Source organism: Canis lupus, chromosome 37, assembly GCF_011100685.1.
Source record: "Canis lupus familiaris isolate Mischka breed German Shepherd chromosome 37, alternate assembly UU_Cfam_GSD_1.0, whole genome shotgun sequence".
NCBI lineage: Eukaryota > Metazoa > Chordata > Mammalia > Carnivora > Canidae > Canis > Canis lupus.
In genome coordinates this window covers 7,055,802-7,074,204 of record NC_049258.1, presented here as the reverse complement: position 1 = coordinate 7,074,204, position 18,403 = coordinate 7,055,802, and the positions used below count along the sequence as shown (strand labels likewise).

The following is an 18,403-nucleotide window of genomic DNA, read 5'->3' as shown; positions in this document are numbered from 1 at the left end:
TGCTTCTCCCTCTGCCTGTGTCTCTGTCTCTCTTTCTATATCTCTCATAAATAAATAAATAAATAAATAAATAAATAAATAAATAAATAAATAAATCCTTTAAAAAAAAGTTTGATATATTGTCATCTTACAATAAGTTTTTAAAAATTTGACCTTTTATTTAAATAATAGCTTTTTATACATGATTTATGTAGCATTCAATTCAGCTTTTTAAAATGTGCAATAGTGTTTTTTACTAAATTCAAAGTTTTACAACCATATTACATTAATATTAGAACTTTTTTTTAAAGATTTTATTTATTCATGAGAGACACAGAAAGAGAGAGAGGCAGAGGGAGAAGCAGGCTTTACACAGGGAGCCTGACATGGGACTCGATCCCAGGTCTCCAGGATCACACACTGGGCTGAAGGTGGCGCTAAACTGCTGAGCCACTGGGGCTGACCAATATTAGAATATTTTAATTAACCCCTCCTCCCACCAAAAACTCACCCATTAGTAGTCACTCCTCTTTTAGAAAGTAGTAGTCTACTTTCTGTCTTTGCAGGTTTGCTTATTCTGAACATTTCATATAAATGTAATCTACCATAAGTGGTTGTGACTGGATTCTTTCACTTAGCATAATGCTTTCATGATTTATCCATGGTGGCATATATCATATTTCATTCCTTTGTATAGCTGAATAACATTCCATTGTATGGATATAACACATTTTATATTTTCATCAGATGACAGACATTTGGGATGTTTCCACTTTTTGTCTGTTATAAATAATACTGCTGTGATCATTCCTGTACAAATTTTTATGTGGACATAAGTTTTCATTTATTTTAGGCCTTATTACCTGGGAGTAGAATCACTGAGTCATATGGTATCTATAATATTTAAAGTTTTCAAGAAGTGTCATACTGTTTTCTGAAAAGGCTGCACCATTATATACTCACTCCAGCAGTATATGAGGATTCTAATTTCTCCACAACCTTATCAACACTTATCATCTACCTTTTTGACTAGCTGTCCTAGTGGATACAGTGGATAAAAGTGGTATCACACTGATTTCCATAAGCTGAGGCTAATGATGTTGATCATCTTTATGTATGCTTATTAGCCTCTTTTATATATCTTGAGAAATATCTATTCATATCCTTTACCCATTTTTAAATTTGGATTACTTGTCTTTTTATTATTGAGTTATAACAGTTCTTTACATATTGTAGATAAAAGTTACTTATCAGATAAATAATTTATAAATGTTTTCTCCCATTCTTTGAGTTTATTTTCACTTCTTTGATGGTATTTGTAGCACAAAAGCTTTTCATTTTGATCAAGTTCAATTAATCTCTTTTCTTTTGTTGCTTTGTTGTTTGTGCTTTTCATGTCATAATTTTTTTAATTGCCTAATTCAAACCCACAAAGATTTACACATACTTTCTTATAAGAGTTTTATAGTTTTAGCTCTTTAGGTCTTTAACCCAATTTGAGTTACTTTTTGTATATAATTTGAGGTTTAAGGATCTAGCTTCACTCTTTTGCATATAGATATCCACTTTTTACCCTTGTTTATAATTTGGGTGGGGTTTTTGTTTTTGTTTTCCATTTTAGGCCCCTGCACAGTATCTACCAGGACAGTGGCAGTGGGGTGTTCCTCAGGTAAATATTAACTTTTTTTCATTGTATTTTTGTGAAGACTGTATGAATATTAAAGTCAGGAGAACTAGATTTGAGATATTCCTTTTCTATTTAGTAACTGTGATACCTTTAGCAGTTCATTTAATCACTCTATTTCTTAGCTTCCTCATTTGTAAAATGGAAGTGATAATACCATACCTTTGTAAATTTCTTTACCTGATCTTGGTGAAGATCACATGAGATCATGTAAGTGAAAGCATTTTATTAAAAAGTGAGTACTTACATAAACATGAAAAATTACTTTTTACTATTATGGGAAAATGTAGCATTTTTCCAGTTGTACTTCAGATTTTGCTTCAGATTGACTTGTGCTCCTCAGTGAATATCCCATCTCTCAACTTTTGATACAAAGAGTATACCACCAAAAAGACTATTTAATGACATTTCCAACTTCCATGTGAAGTCACAAAGCTGAGAATAGATGTTTATGACAACTCAAATACTGTAAGTTACATTATTATAACCTGTAATAATGATCTTTTTTTTTTTTTTTTTTTTGTAATAATGATCTTAATGTAACTATTTTCTGAATTTATAAAAAATTCTGAAGCACTAAGAACTTTTTAATATTTACCAGTGACAAAGTTCTTTAATTACATCTACACAATTGGGATTTATAACAACCAAGAGTTCCTTGTTTGTTGCTAAGACACTTCTATGCTATTCCTGGAAAAGAACTTCCAGCAAAATATGAAACAAATATTTTTTGTCATCTGTTGGGTAAGTCACATTTGGTTTAATTGAAATAACTAATCATATTTTAATTAGAAATATGGTTCTGTGTTCTAGTCTCCTGCCTCTACTGCTCCATTCTTATACCTGCAACCTTCTGAGGTTATCTATCAACCAGTGGAAATTGCACAAGATGGTGGATGTGTCCCTCCTCCACTGTCTCTGATGGAAGCTTCAGTTCCAGAGGTATGTATTAGTCTCAGGGTAATTTATCTGTAACTATCTCATCTTAACATTTCTTTCTTTCTTTTTTTAAAAAGATTTTATTTAAAAAAAAATAAAGATTTTATTTAGTCATGAGTGAGAGAGAGAGAATGGCAGAGACATAGAAGGAGAAGCAGGCTCCTCACAGGGAGCCCAATTGGGACTCAATCCCCAGACCACGCCCTGAGCTGAAGGCAGATGCCCAACTGCTGAGCCACCCAGTCATCCCTTCTTTTTCTTTTTCTAAGAATATTTAAGATCCTCATGGAAGCTGCACGCTTTTTCTTTGATTTTTTTTCACACTTCTTCCCATTTTTATAGTATCTAAGAATGCTTCATCTTGGACTTCTTTATTAAGTAGTTCTGAACATTTTTTTAAAAGATTTTATTTATTTATTTATTCATGAGAGACACACAGAGAGAGGCAGAGACACAGGCAGAGGGAGAAGCAGGCCCCGTGCGAAAGCCTGATACAAGACTTGATCCCAGGACCCCAGGATCATGCCCTGAGCCAGAGGCAGATGCTCAACTACTGAGCCCACCCAGGTGCCCTAGTTCTGAACATTTCTAAAACCAACTGTTCACTATACTAGGCTAATCTCTGACTTGATTTCCTTGAAAGAATAAGATACCAAAAGATACCAAATAACTTCTCTTTCTTCTCCTTTGCCTATCAATCTCTATTATTACTAACATTCTGTCAAAAGCATATAAAAATTCAAAAAAATACTAAAAACTTCTCCCTTCAAATATGTAAATCAAAAATACTTTATGGAGTGCCTGCGTGGCTCAGTTGGTTAAGCATCCAACTCTTGATTTCAGCTAGGTCATGATCTCAAGGTCATGGGATCAGGCCGCTGTCATGCTTGGCACACAGTTGGGAGTCTTTTGGAGTTTCTTTCTGCCCTTCCCTCCTTCAAATAAATAATTCTTTTTAAAAAATACTTCATAACTACAAATTACAAATGTCATCTTTAGTGTCTTTAAATTACGCTCCCAAACCCTTACTTACCTTAGCATCTATATGCCAGAATCTGTACAGGTATGTTTTTAATCAGTATTGTAAAAATTTAGAAAATTAGCATCCACCTCCCAATTAAAGTATATTATTTTTTTACATTGCTAGGTTTATAACATTATGATGTTGTCCTTGAATATTAATTTCCACAGTTGGAAAGCCAAGATTTCTCTGTTTCATCGCACCCTCCATTCATTACTTGCTTAACTGAATCTGCAAAGTACTCTCTGTTAAAGAAAGCTTGCAGGTGCTATATTCTCTGAGTTCTTACATGCCTGTTTGTTCAACATTGTTGTCTATACATCTGAAAGACAGTTACACTAGCTATAAAATAGCAGCATCATACTGCCAGAACAAAGTACCACTAACTGTATACAGGTAAACAACAAACATTTATGTCTCCCAGTTGTAGAGACCAGAGTTGAAGATCAAGGTGCTGGCAGGATTGGTTCTGGACCAATGAGGGAAGCATCTGTTTCAGGCTTCTTTTCTTAGCTTGCAGGTGGCCATCTTCTCCCTCTGTCATCACATTATCTTTTCTATCTCTGTGGCTGTCCAAATTTCTCAATTTTGTAAGAATAGCAATCATACTGGATTGGCATAATGGGCAGCCCAGGTGGCTCAGCGGTTTAGCGCTGCTTTCAGCCCAGGTTGTGATCCTGGAAACCCGGGGTTGAGTCCCACGTCGGGCTCCCTTCATGGAGCCTGCTTCTCCCTCTGCCTGTGTCTCTGCCTCTCTCTCTGTGTCTCTCATGAATAAATAAAGTTCTACCATAATGACCATACTTTAACTTGATTACCTCTGTAAATATCATGTCTACAAATCAGGTCACACTCTGATATACCAGAGGTTAGACTTTAACATATATTTTGAGGGAACCAAATTCAACTCTTAACTATTTTCTTATAGAACTTCTAGTCTACTCTTTTCTGGTGTTAAGTGTAAGCCATAATGAATTCTGAAGCCAACCTGATTTTCCCCCTTGAACATAATCCTGCATGCCTTGTGATATGAGATGTGTGTTTTTTTTTTTCCAAAGATTGTACTTACTTACTTGAGAGTGAGAGAGAGAGAAAGAGAGAGAATGAGTTTGGGAGGAGGAGCAGAGGGAGAGGGACAAGCAAACTCCGCACTGAGCTCAAAGCCCAACTTGGGGCTTGATCTCACAATCTTGAGATCATGACCTGAACTGAAATCAAGAGTCAGGTGCCTGGGGATCCCTGGGTGGCTCAGTGGTTTGTCGCCTGCCTTTGGCCCAGGGCGCGATCCTGGAGTCCCGGGATCGAGTCCCGCGTCGGGCTCCCAGCATGGAGCCTGCTTCTCCCTCCTCCTGTGTCTCTGCCTCTCTTTCTCTCTATGTCTATCATAAATAAATAAATCTTTAAAAAAAAAAAAAAGAGTCAGGTGCCTACCCCACTGAGCCTCCCAGGGGCCCTGTGAGGTGTGTTCTTGTTGTCTTTGCACATACTATTTCCACCTTCTTTTCCTAATTCTTCAAATCTTTTCTTCTATATATGTTTCAGAAGACTAATGGTAATTTTGACCACTCAACTGTCCCTTATAAGTCTGTAAATTAATTAAAGATAGGGAACATGTTTTTCATTTGTGTTCCTCCATTGTGTAGCAGAATGCCTAGTACATTGCAAAGCTGAATAAATATTTTGAACTAATAAATGAAAGTTTTTTCCCTTTTTTTCTAACAGCCTTATTCTGATCATGGAGTTCAAGCAACATATCACCAAGTTTATGCTCCAAGTGCCATCGCTATGCCTGCACCTGTGATGCAGCCTGAACCAATTAAAGTAAGAAGTTTGTTTTGATTTTTCATTATTTTTTCAGTCATATTTCAAGCTTTTCAAATTTCTTTTCTGAAGAGAAATAATTTTCAATATATCACATTTGTGATCAGAAGAACAGAATTAGTGAACTCTTTCATGTGAAGAATGTACAATTCTAAATTAACTATAATTTCTACAATTAGTTTTGAATAAGTTATAAACCACACATTGTCAAAAATGTTTTATTTAGTATAAAATATATGTAATTTATAATTTGCCAGTTTTAATTGTATACCCAATTAATTACATCCACAATGCTGTGAAACCATTACCACTATATTTCCACACTTTTTCATTGCCCCAAATAGAAAATCTGTACCATTAAGCAATAACTTCCCATTCTTTTCTCCCACCAGTCCCTGGTACCCTCTACTCAACTTTTGTTCTCATTGAATTTGCCTAGATATTTCATATACTTAGATTTTGGTTGTGTTAATGGCATATAGCATTTATGGGGAGATGAAAAGAGTTAACATTCTATTCTTCCAGTTTGGGAATTGTGTTTGTGCATCTTAAATCAGATGCAGCCAGAGTGGGAATCTAATTAGATCCATGTATATATTCAATATATTTCAGCTCTCTACTCTGTAGCAGGGAATTCTGCTTATTCCCTTATGACCTAGTTTCATAGTGAAGCTCTTCATCATTACTTGGGGGAAATGGGACTATATCTGTAAAAACCACAGATTGATTAACTATTGCAATGGTAATATGAATCTTGCTTCTGCGTACTTTGGTAAGGAAAGTAGGCATACTCTATAATAAAATGAGGGAGATGAGCCATTTCACACTCATATTTATTCTGACCCGTCCCATGTATTGGAACTCAATAACTCAATACTAAGACAGTCTACTTTAAGGAGCCTCCCCACTCTCTCATATGTCCTCATCCCATCACTATTCACTGAATTCCTTCACTGCTATTACCACTGTACTGCACACATGAAATAAAACCATAATTTGACCTAGTATCACAGCCTAGAGTGTTCCTAATGTTATGTATAGAGAATTATTATAGTATCAAAATCTTCTAAAACAAACTTTCTCTGATGTTAACATTTTCTCCAAATATACTTCTCTAGGAATAGTTGAAAGAGCTTTGCCATATTAAATAAGTACTAATTATATAGATCAAATATATAAATATAAATGATTGCAGTTGTAGTACTTGAATGATTCCAATAGAGGATGGAGTGGTACTAGGATAGGACAAATTTTCAAAAAATGTTAATGTTGCATGTTCCTTTTTTTCTACGATTTTATTTATCAGAGAGAGAGCACAAGCGGGAGGGAGGAGCAGGCTCCCCATTGAGCAGGGAGCCCAGTGCAGGGCTTGATCCCTAGATCACTTAACTGACTGCCGCCACTGCACCCAAATGCTACACATTCTTAATGTAAAGTTTAATTCCTGTAGTTAAGAACAAACACTTCCTACATTTTCTTAAATCTATGAGTAGGAAATGACAGAAATTATACAATGAAATTGCTATCTTACTCTTTAATTTAGTCATATAGAAAATACACATTACGTTGAATACCAATCATAACAGAGGTATAAATAGATATCTTTCTTTGTGCATATAAGCTTACAACTGGAACCATTAACCTCTGTCTTCAAATCTAGAGAAATGCCCCTTCTGTCCTAACACAAATCTTTGCTCTACCATGCTGCAAACCAAAAGGGAACAAAATTACTGACTTATTTCAATTTGGAACTTAATCTGTCTCATTAAGGGAAGGGTTATAATAATCCTGGTTATCCTATGGGATACATCATAGGGAATATTTTAGTCCTAGCTGAGTTAAGATTTAAAGAATAGGGAAGAGTTGAAGATTTAAATAATAGGGAAGATTTAAAGAATAGGGAAGAGTTGAAGAGCTATGAACTGTGCTAAACTAGCCCATCACGTCTCTCACAACCATAATATCAGATTTCATTGAATCTGCAACATCATGGATTATAAGACACACCATTATTTATCACTATAAAAGAAAAATATTGCCATCAATTGTAAACGTATCCCTATTCAGAGGTTTTCAAATATGAAAAAATATATGTCTCAGTATCAGTGGAATTTAACATTTTATTTATTTTAAAGATTTTATTTATTTATTCATGAGAGACACAGAGAGAGAGAGGCAGAGACATAGACAGAGGGAGAAGCAGGCTCCATGCAGGAAGCCCGATGTGGGACTTGATCCCAGGACTGCAGGATCACGCCCTGAGCCAAAGGCAAGACACTCAACCACTGAGTCACCCAGGCATCCCTAGCGTTTTATTTTTAATGTAGAGATGTCATGTTGAGAGGAGCAGGGGAAAAAAACAAGTCCTCTTTTGTTAGAGATGAGAAAAAAATTCAGTAAACTTTCAAAGTCAAAACTGGAACACGGGGCTATTGCATAAAGTTTTAGATTTCCTGTTTTTATATTTTAAGATCTAATGCCCTATGTATTTTATACTCAGTAATTTTTTTAGATGATTTGATGGCTCTCAACAGAAAATGCTACCCCACTCAGGGACAGAAACTCCAAAACCACTTCTATAGTTTACTAAAACTATATAACCCTATAGAAATGCTTTAATATACCAAGTTTTATTGTGTGGAAAATTATCTACTTTTGTTTATAGTACATGTGTATTATAGAAGTCTTAATATATAACTGTTACATCTTCAGGAGATGATCTTTTCCTTAAAACATATTGAAGTAGACTAATATTAAAATATTGACATTCGAAATATTAGCCTTTGTTTTTCCTATGCAGATTTTCCATGGTATACCAAATACCTTGGTGAGTTAAAATTGAAAGGTGGAAATAATCCTTAAAATAATTTGAACATATTGTTTTTATAAGTATATGTCATTTTTAAACTCTAATGATTATAATTTTAAGGGTGTTAATTGGATATATTCCAAAGTAGCAATTTCAGATGTCCAAATTATCTTGAGCATCAAATCTAATCAATAAAATAGAGACCTTATTCAGAGCTCAGAGCACAAGTCTAACTGCTGTAAAAGACTGTCACAAACTATTTATCAGCTGTAAGGCATACTACTATACTGTTAAATCAGCTACATCTATTGTAAAGTTGACCAATATAGAAACTACTGGATGAAAAAAAAAAAAAAAGAAACTACTGGATGAAATATGGTATTAGTTAGAGTATCATTTTTTTTTAATTCAGTAGAGTCACATCTTATATAGAATTAAGTTTAAAAGTCAATAAAGCAAATCACAGAATATCGAAGTAAAGCCCATTGAGTTAGACTACAGGAAGGAACAAAAGGAAAATCTTTGTAGATCTGGACATTTGAACTATCACGCTTTTAAGATCAGTATCAAATCCCTAGGTAAGAATGGTATAAGTGGGGATGCCTGGGTGGCTCAGTTGTTGAGCATCTGCCTTTAGCTCAGGGCATGATCCCAGAGTCCCAGCATCGAGTCCCACATTGGGCTTCCTGCGTGGAACCTGCTTCTATCTCTGCCTTTCTCTGGGTCTCTCATGAATAAATAAATAAAATCTTTAAAAGAAATGGTATAAGTGGAAAATTATAGTATTTCTGTTTTATAGTGTTTTTCCATTTTTCTATTAATGTATCTACTAAATTTGTTCTTAGGATTAATTGAGATACTGGAAACTGGGGAAATTATAATTTGAAGTTAACCTTTAAGTTAAATGTTTATTTAACTCCAATGTATAATAGCCTATTCATGAAAATATTTGATATTAAGGATAATATTTAACTTCTTGCCAGGAATTTCTTCTATTTTTTTTTTTTTTTTTTAGGAATTTCTTCTAATTAAAGCACCAATTTGACTTGAATGAAAAACACAGCTATTTACCTATTATATCTTACCCTTTAGAAAAACACTGTGATTCAAAAGTAAATTAAAAAGGATTTGACCTATACACTTAAACTAAAAATTGGCACTATCTTTACAAAAACATTCTACTACTGTCTTCTTCCTAACCATCTCATTTCACTATCATTAACACTTCTTATAAAGCAATTTAGAAACTAAAATTCCCACATATTCTGCAACTCTTCAGAGTAAAGGACAACAATTGTAAAGCACTGTATTCTAGAGGGCAGAAACAGGAAGTCTGTACTTTGCAGCTCTAGGCATACAGGAGGATATAAATTTTCATGCACTGTACATAGTCAAACTATAGGTAGTCTCAGATTTTGCAGAATAAATTATTTTACTCAATAAGGAACTTGGCAGCAGGAGCAAAAAAACTCACCAAGTGAGGCACTAGAAATTGCATAGGTTCTGTGTGTATCAAGCCCCTTTCTTGCTATAAACCTAACAGGGATGGAGGACAGGAAGAGGAATCAAGAACTCATGAAATGAATCTTTCAGAATGGTCATGGACAGATCTCCATTCAAGGACAAGCTAAACAGAAAAGTGTTACACTGTATAGGTCCCATGAAAATATTTTTGCATATGGCACTACATCAAAGACAAGGATAAATAGCATACATATGGATATTTGTATTAAGAACATGTATTTAAGACGAAACTTAAACCTGTGAAAACACATCCTGTATTTCCAGTAATTACAGACTGAAAAACAGGAAAGATGAAATGGTTGGTGGCCAGTGTAAGAAAACACTGTGAAACTGTTGATATGATGAAAAAAATTAAATTTGTTTTTGCTATAAAGGACCAGTAGTTACTACATAAAAACAAATCCTTGATGTAGAAACAATTTTTTTCCTTTTTTTTATTTTTTTTTAATTTTTTATTGGTGTTCAATTTACTAACATACAGAATAACCCCCAGTGCCCGTCACCCATTCACTCCCACCCCCCGCCCTCCTCCCCTTCTACCACCCCTAGTTCGTTTCCCAGAGTTAGCAGTTTTTACGTTCTGTCTCCCTTTCTGATATTTCCCACACATTTCTTCTCCCTTCCCTTATATTCCCTTTCACTATTATTTATATTCCCCAAATGAATGAGAACATATAATGTTTGTCCTTCTCCGACTGACTTACTTCACTCAGCTAGAAACAATTTTTAAAAATTCTTCCAGAATACAGAAGAAAACATGAAAGATGAAGTGCTAAGAGATAAAATGCTACACTAGAGAGGAGACAAGTCCAACCAAAAATAGAGTAATTCTCAAAAAGAATACAGAAAAAAACTGAAAAAGAATGAGCAGAAATTTTATTTTTTTTAAGTTTATTTTTTTATTTATTAATGAGAGACACACAGAGAGAGAGAGGCAGAGACACAGGCAGAGGGAGAAGCAGGCTCCCTGGAGGGAGCCCGATGTGGGACCCGATCCCAGGTCCCCAGGATCACACCCCAGGCTGAAGGCGGCGCCAAACCGCTAAGCCACCAGGGCTGCCCAGAAATTTTAATAGTAAAACAAAAACACCCTTGATTTGTTTTGAATTTACAAGTCAAAAAGGATTCACCATCCTTCAAGCAAAATTAATGAGAGGCAATCCATGTATAAATATTCTGGTAAATATCCATTACCCTTCTTCATATATCCTGGTCTTTTTTGTTTTAAACTTTTTTCCCAATAATTTGTTTTCAAATAATTTTAGACTTAAAAGTTGCAAAAAATAATACATAATTTATGTATCCCTTCACCCACCTTCTCCTCATTTTAACAACTTATATAATTATAGAGCAAACAAAAGTTAGCATTGATAATATTAACTAAACTACAAATCTATTCAATTTCATGAGTTTTTCTACAACAGTTCTTTTTCTGTTATATTAGTTTGTGATCTCTCCTTACTCTCCTCCAATCCATGAAATTTACAGTCTTTCTTTGTCTTTCATGACTCTGAAACTTTTAAAAAGTGCTGGTCAATTATTTTTTGTTGACTATCCATCAATATGAGTTTGGTATTTTCTCTTGATTAAATAGAAGTTATGCAGGGGTACCTAGCTGGTTCAGTCAGTAGAGCACGCGACTCTTGATGTCAGAGTTGTAAGTTTAAGCCCCAAATTTGGTGTAGAGATTACTTTAAAAAGAATAAAATCTTTTTTAAAAAAAATAGAAGTTAATGCATTTGGGGCAAGAATGTCACATAAGTGATGCACCCTTCTCAGTGTATCATTTCAAGGGATACAAGATGCCAGTATATCTGATTGCTGGGAATATTAACCTTGATCACTTTAAGCATAAAAAGTAAATTGATAAGTGGCAGATCCAGGATTCTAACCTAAGCACACTTTCTACCAAAAGAAAAACCTAGCTGGTCTTCTGAAATCCCTAACAGTAAAGTTCATTGACAAACCTATCCATGCACAAAGAACTTCCCATTAGGATTTTAGAGCTTCCCTCTTAAATATGGACATGGAATCACATTAGAAGAAAGCTTCCGTAATAAGAAACTATAACAAACAGAAAGAAACATCTAATGCAGGAACAGAAGAAAATATCAAAGATACTATAATTAATATCCTCTTAGAGATAAGAGAAAATTAATGTGAAGTGTTCCATGCATAGACATCCTGGCAAACACTTCATTTTTTCTCATATTGGTCCCTTTAACTTTCTTTAACTTTTGTATTTTAAAGTAATTTCAGGTTTACAGAAAATTTGTAAAAAAATAATAGAGTTTCTGTGTATCTTTCACCCTACTTACTGTTCTTTGACTGGAGGACACTGGTACAGGAAATGAGCATTAATATGATCCTCTTAATTCAACTGTATACATTAGTCAAATTCTACTAGTTTTTCCACTAATGTGATAGCTGAAATAAATGTGAAAGGGTTAAACATAATAGGCAGAAGTTTTTGAGAAAATAGAACAAAAAAAGACAGAGGTAAATAATAGAGAAAAAGATAAAATTAGAAGATTAATCAAAAAATTTTTTAATTAGATTAATTCAAGAAGTTAAATATTAATTCCAGAAAAAGAAAATGGTTTGGAGGAAATTAGCAAAAGGTTAACACAAGAAAATCCCCTAGAAAGTTAAGGATAAGAGCCTACCAATTACTTGGCACATTTGCCACAAAAGACTCACAGTCAGACATTATTGTGAAATTTCAGAATAGCAAAGATTAAAAAAAAACCTAAAACAAGAAAATAGGTCACATACAAAGAATCAGCAACACTGGAAGCTAGAAAACACTGAGGCAAAGCTTTAAAAATATTTAATGAAAATTCTAATCTTGGGATGCCTGGCTTAGAGCATGATCCTGCAGTCCCTGGATTGAATCCTACATTGGGCTCCCTGCATGGAGCCTGCTTCTCCCTCTGCCTTGTCTCTGCCTCTCTCTCTCTCTCTCTCTCTCTCTCTCTCTCTCTCTCTCTCTCTCTCTTTCTCTGTGTCTCTCATGAGTAAATAAATATTTTTTAAAAAAAGGAAAAAAAAGCAAATTTTAATCTAGGATACTATAATAGACAAGTATAAATAAAAAAATATAGTCTCATACAGTAGAGTCTCAAAAAATTTACTTCCCATGCATCCTTTTTCAGGATGCTGCTAAACATGTATTTCACCAAAACAAGAGAATAAACTAGGAAAAAAAAAAACAGAAAACAAAAAGACAGGCATCTAATACAGTGCAAAGGCTATAGGAATTCTGGGGCACCTGTGTGGCTCAGTGGTTGAGCATCTGCCTTTGGCTCAGGTTATGATCCTGGGGTCCTGGGATGGGGTCCAGTGAGCCCCACATTGGGCTTCCTGCATGGCGCCTGCTTCTCCCTCTGCCTATGTCTCTGCCTCTCTCTGTGTCTCTCATGAATAAATAAATCTTTGGGCAGCCCGGGTAGTTCAGCAGTTTAGTGACTGCCGTCAGCCCAGGGCCTGATCCTGGAGACCCGGGATCGAGTCCCACGTCGGGCTGCCTGCATGGAGCCTACTTCTCCCTCTGCTGGTGTCTCTGCCTCTCTCTCTCCCTGTCTGTGTGTCATGAATAAGTAAATAAAATCTTTAAAAAAATAAAATAAAATCTTTAAAAAAAAGTCTATAGGAATTCTGAGGATAACAACAGAAAGAAGTTTCGGCATGAAGAAAACAATCAGTCTAGAATTAGAGTAAGATTCAGGATTATTCCTTGTAGAAGTAGTAATTTTTATTTGTGTAGTAAGTTGTATTAAGTATCTTATAGAACTACTGAAAGATATGGGGAGACAAACATAAATTTGAAGAAAATTGAATGAATAGGGGACATGAAGCAATTAGTAAAAAACAAAACAGTGTTTAAAAAAAGAAAACATAATTATAATATACCACTTGGCTCATTAGTGAACAGTATTTACATAAGCATAATAATTAAAATAATTAACATAAATTTAAGCAAAGCTTATGATATAAAGAGGATAGGCAAGGAAATAAAAGAAATATAAGAGGTCAAGTCCTTATCTATCATAAAGAAGTCATTAGATAATGAAATTTTGAGTTAATAACGATAGAAATACAGAAATAAATGCTAGAAGAAACAACTCATACAAATGAATGTGACCATTTCTGAAAAAGTAAAGTGAAATAGGAGTGGAGTGGCAGGGGAGGAGGACTGTGTTGAAGCCCTCTTTTCCTTACCCTTTAACCACAATTCGATTTTTTAAACTAGGTATATAAATACTATAATAAAAATAAAAATTAACTTCAAAAATGCAATGAACACCAGACTGTTTCCAGCCAAGATATACCAGGCAAATGTGACCAGCATAGGGAAAAAAAACCAGGATGATATTAATAAGAAAATAAATTTCAAAGTAAAAAGCATTAAACAAGACAGAGAAGTCCAGTTGATTGTGAAAAAAGGTTAAATATAATATGAATAAGTAAGTCTAATAATGTGACATCAGAAATATAAAGTAGGATGGGACACCTGGGTGGCTCAGCAGTTGAGGCTCGGGGCGTGATCCCATAGTCCTGGGATCGAGTGCCGCATCAGGCTTCCTGTGTGGAGCCTGCTTCTCCCTCTGCCTGTGTCTCTTCCTCTCTTTTTGTGTGTCTCTCATGAATAATTAAGTAAAATCTTTTTTGTGTGTGTGTATATATGTATACATACATGTGTATACATACACACACACACACACACATAAAGTAGGGGCGCCTGGCTGGCTCAGTTGGAGGAGCTGCCACTCTTGATCTCGGAGTTGTGAGTATGATCCCTCCAGGCGGTATAGAGATTACTTAAATAAAACTTTAAAAAATAAAATAGGAGCACCTGGATGGCTCAGTCAGTTGAATGACTCTTGATTTCAGCTCAGGTCAGGATCTCAGGTTTGTGAGATTGAGCCCTGTGTCAGGCTATCCACTCAGTGGGGAGTCTGCTCAAGATTCTCTTTCACTCTCCCTCTGCCCAATCTCCCAGCTCTCACTCACTCTAAATCTCTTTAAAAATCATTTCATTAGTTACATGAGTAAGTCAGTGTAATAAAGTAACATCAAAAGTATAAAGTAGGGGCACTTGGCTGGCTCATTTGAAAGAGTGTGCAACTCTTGATCTCAGGGTCATGAATTTGAGCCCCATCTTGGGGTGTAGAGATTACTTAATAAAAATAAAAAACTTAAAAATATATATATAAACACTGCTGAAAATTAACCAAGAGAAAGAAACACAGCTGTGATGAGATTTTAATATCATAATCATAACTCAGATCTGCATAAGACCTAAAAACACTATAAATGAATAACACATAGGAATTTCATGCCTTACAAAGAGAAAGCTACATGTTTTCTAACACTTACAAAAGTTGATAATAATTAAGACACAAATTTCTATAAATTCAATAAAATATACTGGCCATTTTCACTGACTATGATGAGTTACGTGTATGAAAGGAGAGCATTGTGCAAGGCAGAAGTATTGAGAGATTGACCCCGTTCAGCAAGGTTGCCTACTGAAACGGCAACAAAGAGTTGTTACAGCCTAGATGATGATGCCTTAAGGGATCTATATCCTGGGCATAGCAGTCCCCACCCCTTCTCAAACCACAGCATGAGTGAGCTACAACCACTCTCCATTCCTCTGTTTTTTTTTTCCATCCATCTAAATATTACCAACCATCTTCAGCTGATGATACCCTTGGGAGAAAATCTTCTCAAGGCAAAAACCACAAAACATCAGAGAACAACAACACGATAAGTAATATGTGAGAGGAATAGCAATGAGATATAATCAACATATAACATATTAGTTTCAGTTGTAAAACATATGTATGTATTATGAAATATCATCACAGTAAGTCTAGTTAACATCCAAAACCTCACATACTTAAAATTTTCTTTCTTATAATGAGAACTTTTAAGATCAACTCTCTTAGCAACTTTCAAATATGTAGTACGGTATTATTAATTATAGTCACCATGCTGTACATTAGTGGTCCACTTAGAAATGTCTTCTATATCTTTGTATATTAAAGCAGTTATTTTTGCTTACTTTTCCATTAGTCAGACTTAAGATTCTATCAATTTGAGTTACACAACTAAATCAGATAAAATATATTGAAATTTTTTAGCCATTCTTTCTTGAGTACTTCAGACTTTAGTTACACCTCTCATGAAACAGTGATGTTTCATACAACACCCAACAGAGTGTGTATCTGTTGCTTATCTTTAAAACTTAGAATGAACACATTAGTGACATTTAAAGTATTTGTAAATTGCAAAATTCCCTATCTTCCTTCATTCTTTCTGCAGCAAAATGTTCTTAACCTAAACTCTATAGCTCTTCATTGCAATGTGGAAAAGGCCTCCTATTTAATCTTGTAAACCTTTAAGGAAGAGACTTTTATGTCATTCAGGAAATTTTAACCAAGGTTTATTTAAATCCCTTCTCTCTCGACTTTAAAAATTGGCCAAAATGATTTTTACCTGAAAAATATTTATAGGTTATATTTTCTATTTTATACTATCAATTTTGACTTTTTCATAAATACCATTTTACATTATTTCATAATGCTTATCCTACCTGGAGATTACCTCAACTCCTTTATTTTCACTTTCTGTCTTGACTTTTGATATATTTTTTAATCTTTCTTGAATGCTCTTTAAGAAAGTTTCTTTAATAAGCAGGGAGTCAAAATCAAATCAGTTTGTTTATCCTTCTAATCTGACAAATTAGAAGATTAAATTGAAATATACCTAAAATAAAAAACTTTAAATTATAATGGATTAAAATTATTCATTACTGTTCTGACTCATACTACTATGTACTGTCAAATCTGACAGAATTAAAACAAATTATGGGCCGGCCATAAGTTAATTAATAAATCAAATAAGTTGCTCCTTGCATAGACATGTCATGTGGACTCTACCATATGACAAGCCTTAAGTAACACTTCATTCTCAGTAGTTCAATTTATCAGCATTTATTAAACATTACATTTGAAAATATTTGAAGTGCTATGAATATATTTCACCCTCAAGGTTACATTCAGCTCTGCTCATGCCCTGAGCCCCTAATTTTTTCCTAATTTTAACTGTTACTTGTAATGTTATATTTAAAAAAATTGGGGATGCCTGGGTGGCTCAGCCAAGAATCTGACTTCGGCTCAGATCCCCATGAGGATCTCCCTGTGAGGAGCCTGCTTCTCCCTCTGCCCATGTCTCTGCCACTCTCTCCATGTCTCTCGTGAAAAATAAATCTTTTAAAAACTTTTCATGTGTGAACATTTAGTGGACTCAAAGGTACCACTTCTACATTTTCATTTTTTTATACATTTTTAAATGTAGTAAAATTATTAATGGGGAACAAGGCAAGGCATCTCTCCATTTCAACATTGTACTAGAAGTTGTAGCTAATGCGGAAAGACAAGAAAAGGAAACAAAAGTACAACAGATTGGGAAGGAAAAAATAAAACTGCCTTTGTTTGCAGATGACATGATCATCTACGTAGAAAATCCAAAAGAACTGACAAAAAAACTCCTGGAAGTAAAAGCAACTTATAACAAGACTGCAGGATATAAGGTTAATATGCAAAAGTCAACTGCTTTTCTGCTTACCAGCAATTAATAAAAAAAATGAAATATTTAGGTATAAATCTAACAAAATATGTACAAGGTCTAGATGACAAAAATTATAAAACTCTGATGAAATCAAAAAAGAACTAAATAAATGGAGAAATATTCCATGTACATGGATAGGAAGACACCATATTGTCAAGATGTCCATTCTTCCCAACTTTATCTACAGGTTCAAAACAATCCCAGTCAAAATTTCAGCATGTTATTTTGTGGATATTGAAAAACAGATTTTAAAGTTTATATGGAAAGGCAAAAGATCCAGAATAGCTAACACAGTATTAAAGGAAAAGAAAAAAGTCCAAGAACTGATACTACTCAACTTCAAGACACTATAAAGCTATAGTAAGACAATGTTATATTAGTAAAAGAACAGACAAATAAATCAATGTAATAGAATAGAGAGCCCAGAAATAGACCCATAGGTAGTCAACTAATATTTGACAGAAAATCAAATGCAGTACAATGGAGAAAAGATAATATTTTCAACAAATTATGCTGGAACAACCAGACTTCCACATATAAAAAAGTAAATCTAGACACAGGTGTTACACTTCTCACAAAAATTAGTTCAAAGGTGATCACAGATCTAAATGTAAAACATAGAACTGTAAAACCCCAGAAAATAACATAGGGAAAAACCTAAATGACCATGAGTTTGACAATGACTTTTTAAAGATTTTATTTATTCATTTGAGAGAGAGAGAGAAAGAGTGAGTGTATGTGCATGCATGAGCAGCGGGGAGGGGCAGAAGTAGAGGGAGAAGCAGACTCCCCACTGAGCAAGGTACCCCATGCAGGGCTTGATCCCAAGACTCTGGGATCATGACCTGACCTGAAGGCAGACGCTTAACCTACTGAGCCACCCAGGCAGCCCACCAATGGCTTTTTCATATACAACACCAAAGGCATGATTTATGAGAGAAATAATTGATAAGTCGGGCTTCATTACAATTAAAAACTTCCAACTCTG

General features: G+C 34.6%; 1 protein-coding gene across 6 annotated transcripts in view; it reads left to right on the top strand.

The window, feature by feature from the left end:
- Positions 1-18,403, top strand: part of BOLL (boule homolog, RNA binding protein) — a 60,643-nt gene that overhangs the window by 22,510 nt on the left and 19,730 nt on the right. For 5 of the 6 annotated variants that reach the window (XR_005385171.1, XR_005385169.1, XR_005385170.1 and 2 more), the window contains exons 8-10: positions 1,601-1,648; positions 2,477-2,605; positions 5,346-5,444. Coding sequence is in view for 3 of the 6 variants with exons in the window: in XM_038585265.1 (XP_038441193.1) it covers positions 1,601-1,648; positions 2,477-2,605; positions 5,346-5,444 (276 nt within the window). In the remaining 3 variants the exon portion in view is untranslated. Of the gene's footprint in view, positions 1-1,600; positions 1,649-2,476; positions 2,606-5,345; positions 5,445-9,268; positions 9,321-18,403 lie in introns of those variants that run through there. The other variant, XM_038585266.1, reaches the window with a different exon arrangement.